This window comes from Phalaenopsis equestris, unplaced genomic scaffold, assembly GCF_001263595.1.
Source record: "Phalaenopsis equestris unplaced genomic scaffold, ASM126359v1 Scaffold000054, whole genome shotgun sequence".
NCBI classification, from domain to species: domain Eukaryota; kingdom Viridiplantae; phylum Streptophyta; class Magnoliopsida; order Asparagales; family Orchidaceae; genus Phalaenopsis; species Phalaenopsis equestris.
The window spans coordinates 396,470-405,708 of record NW_018164496.1 but is presented as its reverse complement, the minus strand read 5'-3'; the positions used below and the strand labels follow the sequence as shown (position 1 = coordinate 405,708).

General features: G+C 34.6%; 1 protein-coding gene across 1 annotated transcript in view; it reads right to left on the bottom strand.

The window, feature by feature from the left end:
- Positions 1-9,239, bottom strand: part of LOC110019215 (calcium-transporting ATPase 9, plasma membrane-type-like) — a 50,387-nt gene that overhangs the window by 24,451 nt on the left and 16,697 nt on the right. The window contains exons 12-25 of the mRNA XM_020716798.1: positions 6,839-6,910; positions 6,001-6,084; positions 5,840-5,922; positions 5,650-5,758; positions 5,269-5,324; positions 5,147-5,189; positions 4,983-5,066; positions 4,571-4,708; positions 4,107-4,172; positions 3,925-4,023; positions 3,190-3,300; positions 2,897-3,064; positions 2,026-2,085; positions 1,524-1,688 (exon numbers count right to left, since the gene is read on the bottom strand). Coding sequence (XP_020572457.1) covers positions 1,524-1,688; positions 2,026-2,085; positions 2,897-3,064; positions 3,190-3,300; positions 3,925-4,023; positions 4,107-4,172; positions 4,571-4,708; positions 4,983-5,066; positions 5,147-5,189; positions 5,269-5,324; positions 5,650-5,758; positions 5,840-5,922; positions 6,001-6,084; positions 6,839-6,910 — 1,338 coding nt within the window. The remainder of the gene's footprint in view (positions 1-1,523; positions 1,689-2,025; positions 2,086-2,896; positions 3,065-3,189; positions 3,301-3,924; positions 4,024-4,106; positions 4,173-4,570; positions 4,709-4,982; positions 5,067-5,146; positions 5,190-5,268; positions 5,325-5,649; positions 5,759-5,839; positions 5,923-6,000; positions 6,085-6,838; positions 6,911-9,239) is intronic.

Below are 9,239 nucleotides of genomic sequence, written 5' to 3'. Positions count from 1 at the left end.
TACATACCAGACAATTGACAAGGAGTGCAGGCTCAAGAAGTCACTTTAAGCAGCCTCCTTGAGTTTGGTTTAACAAGTTTAGAAAGGTTATGGTGGGCATGAGATATTAGCAGATGAATGTCGACCATACAACATTTTTCGACAATATGGAGGTCACATCACTATGCTTGTTATGTATGTTGATGACATGTTTGTTACCGGTGATGGTAACGCAAAGGTTGTTCATCTAAATATAAGATTGGGCAAAAAATTGGAGGCGAAGGACCTAGGAAATCTCAAATACTTCATTGGCATTGAGTTGCCACGTGGGCCAAAGGGGATGGTCTTGTCTCAGAGGAAGTGTGTATTGGATCTCCTCATAAGAACAAACATGCTGGGATGTAAGCCTACAATCTCTCCAATTGATCAGAAGGACAAACTCAGTGCAGAGGCAGGAGAGCCAGTTTATTGCAAGAGGTACCAAAGATTAGTGGGTCATCTAATTTATCTGAGTCACACTCATCATGACATCTCATTTGCAGTTTGTGGTGAGCCTTTACATGCATGATGCATGGAAGGGTCATATGAATGCAGCGTATCAAATTATGAGGTACTCGAAGGGTGCATCGGGGAAGGGGTTGATATTCAGGAAGAAATGACATGTAGGCATTAAGTGTTATTGTGACTCTAAATGGTCGAGTTATACTGATGATAAGAGGTCCACATCAGGATACTGCATGTTCGTAGTGGGCAACTTGATCTCTTGGAAGTGCAAGAAACAGTCGGTTATAGCGAGGTCAACAACAGAGGCAGAGTACAGGGCCATTGTCTTAGGAGTTGTTGAGATAATGTGGCTGAGAGCCGTGTTGGTAGAGCTCAAGGTGGACAGACTAAGGAGCTCAAATGAAGCCATGGTGCAACAACAAGTCAACAATCAACATTGCCAGCAACTCGGTGCAACATGATAAAACCAAACATGTCGAGATTGATAGGTTCTTCATCAAGGAAAAGCTGAATAACTGACTACTTGAGCTAAGTCATGTAGCCACTAGAAAGCAAGTAGCAAATTGCCTCACCAAAGAGCTTGGCTCATTAGAGTTGTCCAGGTTATGTGATAAGATGGGCTTAATGGATATCTTTTGCCCATCTTTAGGGGGAGTTTTGAGATTTGAACCTAATTTATGGCCATATTTGTAAATAGAGGAAATCTAGGAATTTATTTATAAAGAACGTATAAGCCAAGTCATTAATGAAATGAACAGGTTTTTGAGAGCAAATTTTCTATTCTATCTTCCTTAAATAACAACCAAGAGATATATTGTAGAACTTTCCGGTTGCAATAAAAAATACGTTTCTAAGTTTCCTTAGCTAACGTGAAGGTTTCATCTTCATATTGTAAAATTGTGCCCAAGTTCCAAAAGAAAACACAGGCGGTCACACATAAAGTAATAATAATAATAAATAATAAATAATAAACAAACAAAATATGGGAATTGACTAAAGGGAAATCACAATCAAAAGAATGCTGCTGAATATAATCTTACAGATATCTTTTCAGCAATTTCTTCTCTTGTTTTGTCGGAATAAGCACGGAAAACTTTTCCCTCTATTACAATTGGCTCTATCGCTTCCTCTTCTGATTTAAGAATTCCACATTCCAAAGCAATGGCTTTGGCTGTCTGTATATTATCTCCAGTAACCATGCGGACCTGGTACATACATCATTTACAACTTGCATCATTAACAACTTCTTCAGACTGAAAACATTTGCTTATCCGGCGCAGAAAATATAAGTACATTTCGCTAACATCATAACAACAAATAACATATACGGAGCTTCGCATGAATAATTAACTCGCCAAAATATCACAACTAAAATATGTTCCACAGCATACAAATATTACATTAACTTGCAGCAATCACATTTCTTAGCATTTTTTCAATAAACGCCAAACAACCTATTTGAAAGGAAATAACATGCTAAACGTGTACACTTTTTTTAAAAAAGTAGTTTGCAATCCAAGAAAGTAGAAGTTGACCAATTACCTTGACACCAGCATTGGTGCATAGTTGCACAGCATCTCTAACTCCAGGCCTACATGGATCCTAAAAATTTAATAGAAAGGATTTATTAAGAACAAGATGGTGAAAGAAAAAAACATAAATCCATAACGGCAATAACCTTTAAGCAATTCTCAACTTCAGAAAATTAACATATTGCTCGAAATTTGTTCAAAAAATGAAGCAGGTTAATTCTAAACTTATACGAATAAATTAGAAAGCTTGCAGATAGGAGAAGAGAACATAATTTAAGAGATGTCGAACTTCGGGCAAGGTGAAGTTCAGCAAGTCAATAACACTCAAAAAAGAAACCAAAAAGAAATATGCATGATAAGAAAGCGCATAGAACAAACACAGTAGTTAAAAGAGAATGTGAGCAGTATAGCCGAGAAGATCAGTCACATATAAAATTGTTAAAAGTAGCAATTTCAACCTAAATTATTTCATAAAGTCGATAGATCTAGTATAGCATGCTTGCATTTGTATCGTTTACAGGATGGTTGAAAAAGAATATCAAATGTCCATTCATCAAGTGTGCAAATTCAAATTTAGGCAACAAGGAACTTCAAAATCTAAAATAAGAAAGGGACATTTATCAACATACCACCCAATTCTTATGTATTTACCTATCTAACACCTAAACTTTGATTTTCACATTCATAACACCCAAATGTATCTTATCACATAAAAAACACCACTATTTTAACTTTAAAAAAAGTAAAATACACCTTTTCACGCATAGGTAGGGTGGCATCTATGTAAACATTGAAGTTTAGGTATTGATATATAAATATATAAGAATTGAGAGGTATGCATGTAAATCTTCCAATAATAAAATCTCTAATATATTACAGACCTTTATCCCTACAATAGCAAGCAGAATCAAATCACTTTCAGGTAATGCCCAACCGTCCCTCTCTTCTTCTTTGGGTACATTATCCATTTCATATAATCTGTATGCGATGGCAACACAACGAAGACTAGCTGCTGCCATATCTTCAATAGATCGTTTGAAAGCATCCATCTAATAAACATTATAAGGTTGGTTTAGAAGTAACAGAAAGATAAAAGCAGGCATTATGAAGCTAATCAAACTACAATAAATGGGGATAATTGAAAAAAGTATGCCAAGAAATTAACAAAGTTAACCTGATTTGTGGTCATTTCCTGCGGTTGACCATTTGAGTCCAACCATTTTGTGCATGAAGCTAGAACTATCTCAGCAGCTCCCTTCCAATGTACATGAACTTCCGAGTTTGCCTGTAACAATAGAAAAGGGACAACAGTAGTCTGAATAAGAGAGCATCAAAGAAGCCAGAAAAGTATACAAAAATTATAAGAATAATAAACTATAAATAAAGTAATAAGTAAAATCTTCGTGAACACAATAACATATCAAAATAAATCAATTAACAGTCTGCATAATGCTATATCAAACTAAATTAACTAACAGTTTTGTAGGCCACATTACAAGAAAAAGATACATATTAAAAGGGTGAATGACATTTTAGAAACTGGGGAATATTTCTCATGAAGTTGTCAAGAGATAAGACTAGACAATTATGCAATTAGATCAAAACAGGAAGATTGCTTTACAAATGTTCAGCAGAAAACAACTAGACAAAGCAAATGAGAATTTCTCATTACTTGCACGATCGCAATAAAGAGATGACTTATCAAAAACCTAAATTTACAGCGCATGCTAACTGCAATCTTAGTTTTAATTTTACATATGTACTACATAAGATAATAACATAACAAAAAGGAATGCAAAATATTACATAAAATGTTCAATCTAGCGAGCGAGGACTGAGTTGTAAAAACAAAATAAAAATATATATAAATAATAGCATACAAATAAATTGAGTATACAAAAATAATTACCACGTGCACTGCAACACCTCCACGCTTCTTTTCCGAGTTGAAAGGGAAAACATGAAGAATTGATGTTCTAGACCTAGCGTCATCAAACTTCATTCCCAGCTGTTGAAATTGAAATGATACTCACAACCAGTAGTAAATAAAATATCACGTCAAAAAAAGATTATAAACAGCTTATCCAATACCTTAACAGCCCAAGAAAGTATTGCCTTTTCAGTAGGGGAGCCAGTAACTTCAACAGGACCACCATCCTAGAAATAACAAAAATATATGTAATTATAATCAGCAGCAGAAGAATTTCAAAAGGGTGATTTATGTGCTACAGTAATGAATTCTAGAATATTAGCAGAAATGTCTTGAGAAAAACGTGAACTAAAAACTTTATCGAAATTTATAGGAAGTTCTTTAATAAACTGTCACCAAACCAGTAAAAGCTATATTCATTTAAGTGATGGAAACATATATATTACTAACTGCCAAATAGAGCCCATTAAATAACAAATTTGGCGTAAAATATGATGGAAATCATTATAGTAGGAATAGGCATCAACTATCAAATTCTTGAAAAGGGTCACTTGATCTTGTCTCAGATACAACCTTTTGGGGGAAGAAAAGGGAGGGTGATATCCTTCAATTAAAAATATGTTACCTCTGGTTCATATACATTGCCAGTTGTATTCTGAGCAATACTTTCAAACAAGAGTGAACATACAGAAGAAGATAACTCATGGCTATCATCCGGAGAACTTAGCTTTACCCCACCAACATGAGCTTCCACAACCGTCATCTGAATCATTATCATAAAATCAATTAGAAAATAATCGACACATTATGTTAATATAGAGACTTCATTAGTTTTTTTTAGTGTCCCGTTTATCACACTGGAGGTAAAACACAAGGCACTTTAGGATAATAGATATGATTAATCTACTCAACACCCATTAACAGTGTCACTCCAGAAATTATCGAAATACAAATCATCTAATTGTTAACTCTAAAATTCGAAGATAAACTTAAAAACAATGATAAAAATCATATCATGGAAACATAAACAACAATACCTGATTCAATGTTAGAGTTCCAGTTTTATCACTACAGATTGTAGTGGCAGATCCCATAGTTTCACAAGCTGACAGCCTCCGGACCTATAACATAGCAACTTACAAATAAAGCAAGTTGAAGTTGGCATTTTAGTTTGATTTTTTTTTTTTTTAAAGAAGCATACCAAAGCCTTGTCTGCCATCATCTTCCTCATTGAATAAGCAAGACTGAAATTAAGAATATCAATTAACCTTAAGAAATAAGAAAAACTTCTTATCGACAAGAAGAAATACAATTAAAACTCACGTTAATGTAACAGCCAATGGAAGACCTTCAGGTACAGCAACGACCACAATGGTAACCTATTTATCATTCATAGGCTGCTTAGTAACTAGAATAATAAAAGGGGCATTTACATACATGCCGCCCAATTCCTATTTATTTACATATCGAACACTTAAGCTTTACTTTTTACATTTATACCGCCCAATTCTTTCATATCATATAAAAAATACAACTATTTTAACTTAAAAAAAAAAAGGGAAATACAGCTTTTCATGCATGGGTAACATGGCATAAAAGTACAAATTGAAATTTAGGTGTTACATATGTAAATACACAGGGATTAAATTGTATGAATGTGAATCTTCCATAATTAAAATCCAGGTTTGTTATATGGATACATACCGCAACAGTCAAAATCTTAACAGCACCATTTACAGCATCTTTCACACTTGTTTGGCCCTTGATAAATTGAACACTTCCATCAGGATTCTTTGTATGACCGGTGAAGAATCTGAAAATTAAGTCTCGAATCTTTAGTTTGCCAGAAATAATATTTTGAAAACTCATGCACACAGTTATGAGTTCCAATAACCTGACTATAAGGACAACAAGAACCAAAGCAGCAACAGAGAGCCCTACTATACCAATTAAAGTTGCAACACCATTCAAGCGCACCTTTTGATAGGAATGAAAAAAATGAATCACAGAGAGAAAATAACAAACAAATAATCAACAAAAAAGGCCACAAAAAACCTGCAAAGGTGTTTCTTCGCCACTCTCTTCTGATATACTAGCCATCAATAACCCCCATTCAGTATTGATACCCACAGCAGTCACCTGAACACAGGATAACATACAAAATACATAGGCAAGTAAATAAAATAACAGGGTAATACATTAAGAATTAATAAAGTTGATATAACTTCAAAAGCATAATCATATGAAACTTTGTTAAATGCAACTCTAAGAAAGAGTAAGGACAAAAACCAGAAGCAGCATCCCACTTGAAAATAAAATCAACATTCATCAACATTAAACATTATATCAATCCCCATTCCCCAATATTTAAGAAGAATGATTACGTATTATGGATGAAAAACATATCCAGACCCATTAGAGCGAAATGAAAATATCACTTCACAAAAATGAAATCTTCCCATTATATTTACTCCCCAAGTTACATAACCAACTTAATAGTATCCAATTATGTAACTCAGACAATGCTAAACATTAGCTCTTCAAGAACTACCTGCTTCTCATTTGTCAAGGGTCGAGAAAAAATGAGAAATCAGCTGCCAATGCTGATAAGCAAGTGCAAAAAATATGCAACTATGGTTTCTACAAACCATGGCAAGTTCCAAAATCTTGAAAACAATCAGGATAATAACTGCTCAGACTTTTTTTTTCTTATCCATAATATTTTGTTCTATCAATCATAAAGTACTCAAGTCAGCAAAACAATTTAGACAACTAGTTAATAACCTTCCAAGGCATTTATTGGACTGAGCTAATGCACCAAATAACAACAGAATAAAAGATATTTGTTTATCCATGAATGCTATTCTGCAAGTTACCAAAGAAGAGAACTTACAAGCATAGTCCCGTAACCATCAGCAACTTTGCACCCAGACATCAAAAATGGGATTTTTAGATCCTTGTGGGCCTGTAACAAACAATTGAAAATATGATGTCAATCACAGTAATGAAAAATACAATAAAGAAAAAAAAAATCACTTAGTAAGACCGTGAGTGGAACCATTTTTTTCTTTCTTCAGTTTACTATTTTCTGGTTTTACACAGAAAAAAAATTTTCTTTTGTCAGGCTGTACTAAATTGCTTAATAATTTTAAAAACCAAATTGGCTAGGAAGTTAAAATTCATGAAAAACACTGTTCAACTACATCAGCATTCAAGTATGCATTAATATTAGCTAATTTGCTTTCTCAAGTTGTTTATTACAGAAGTAGCTAATTTGCTTTCTCGAGTTGTTTATTACAGAAGTCAACTCAAATCATAATTATATAATTTAATATTAAAAACATCAAAAAATTTATTAATTAACAGCATAGCCAGAAACAAAAATATATTAAAATTTTCATAATATAACAAATTGCACATTTATCTATAAGTCTAACTGCAGAAATAACGATCTACCCAAAAAAGCTGAAACATAAAAACAGCTCAAACATGTAAAAACAGGTTAATACATAAAATATTTTTCCTTTTTTTTACATCAACAGTAATTTTACATATTATTAATTATAATTATTAAATTAAATGGATCGATTATATTGGTTCATAAAAGATTTCTTGTTTACATCATCAGTAATTTTACAAATTATTAAGCTGTAATTGTTAGATGCATACAATTTTAAATATTTAATTAATTTTTATTGGTAACATAATTTTCATATTCTTGCTCATTTTAAAGTTATTGTAGCTAGATGCTACTATATTAATTATTCCTATAATTTTTCTAATATGCTTGTTTCAATAAAATTCAAAATTAACCTAAAGTGCATATTATAGAAAAATATTTATTTAATAATTAAAGTAGATACTATTATACAATTCGAAACCAAAGTCAATGAGCAAACAACGACGAAATTGCAATGAATGGGTGGAAAACTCAAACGAGGGTTGCTCTTATGAAAATCAAAAGAAAACAAGAAAGATACGATGATGATCTACTATTTGAGAGGCAGATCGTCTCTCCCCAAACCCTAGATGTCGCTAAGAACACCGCTAGAAGAAATGAAAGCTACAACAAGCCAAAATATCAATGACAAAAACCAAACCCTAGGTTAATAGCCTTAATATAATCCTTATCACAATCATCAAAATTTCCCCTCAAACTCCTCTAATTTCTCCTCATTTCATGGGTGATTAACGCCCTTGTCGAACCCACTTGATTGTTGGAACTCTCTGCCCCGCTCCCCGCCGAACCAAACCTCTCTGTCGTGTTCACCACGCCTTGTTGTGTCAACCGGCCCTTAAAGGGCTGGGGTGGGTCGGACAAATGATGCCCGACCGGTCCTGCCTGGACTGCCTCCTGACTGGGCTTAACAATACTCTCCTCCCAAAGAAGCACCTTATCCTCAAGGTGGAATGATAAGAACTATTTTCTGATCAGTTGATATGGTCTCCATGTTGTTTCACTCTGGTGGACCCATCCACTTAAAAAGTACATCCCTTGTTCTCGCCCCTTCGCGTACTAGATCACCTCCAGGTCCTCTATTATAATTAGGGGTAGTGACAATGAGGGTGTATGATCTTTGATTGCCGTCTCAACTATGAAAAATGGAAGATTAGATGTAGTGTTGAAGACGGCGATAACCTCAACAAGTAGGCCACTTCCTCGATGCGAGCCGTCACTTTGTAAGGTCCAAAATGACGAATTGAAAGTTTCTCACTCCTCCGTTTGGTCAATATCTTTTGTTTGTAGGGTCTCAACTTCAAATAAACCATGTCCCTTTGTTCAAACCGCACCTCTCTCCTATGTTCATTTGTGTTACACTTCATGATCTGTTGAACTCTCAATAGATGCCCATTGAGCTCTGCCTATATCCCGTCCCTCACCTACAAGTACTAGTACTAGTTGACACTGGATACCAGTGCAACACTATGCCAATAGTGTATCAGGTGGGGTGGATCCCGCCCAAATAAAATCTTGAAAGGAGTGGTTTGCTCCGTCATATGGTACGAAATATTATACCAACATTCGACCAATGCAATCCTCTTGGCCCAAAGCTTCGGCCTATCCGAAACAAAACAGCGCAGGTATGTTTCCACATTCCTATTGACCACCACCGTCTAACCATCAATCTGAGGATGATATGTAGTGCTTCTCTTGAGGATTATTCTTTGTAACCTGAACAACTCCTTCCATAACTGGCCGAGGAACACCTTGTCCTTATCTGATACAATTGATTCTGACACTTCGTGCAAACGGACCACTTCTCATATGAACATCGTGGCGACTAAGACCGTCG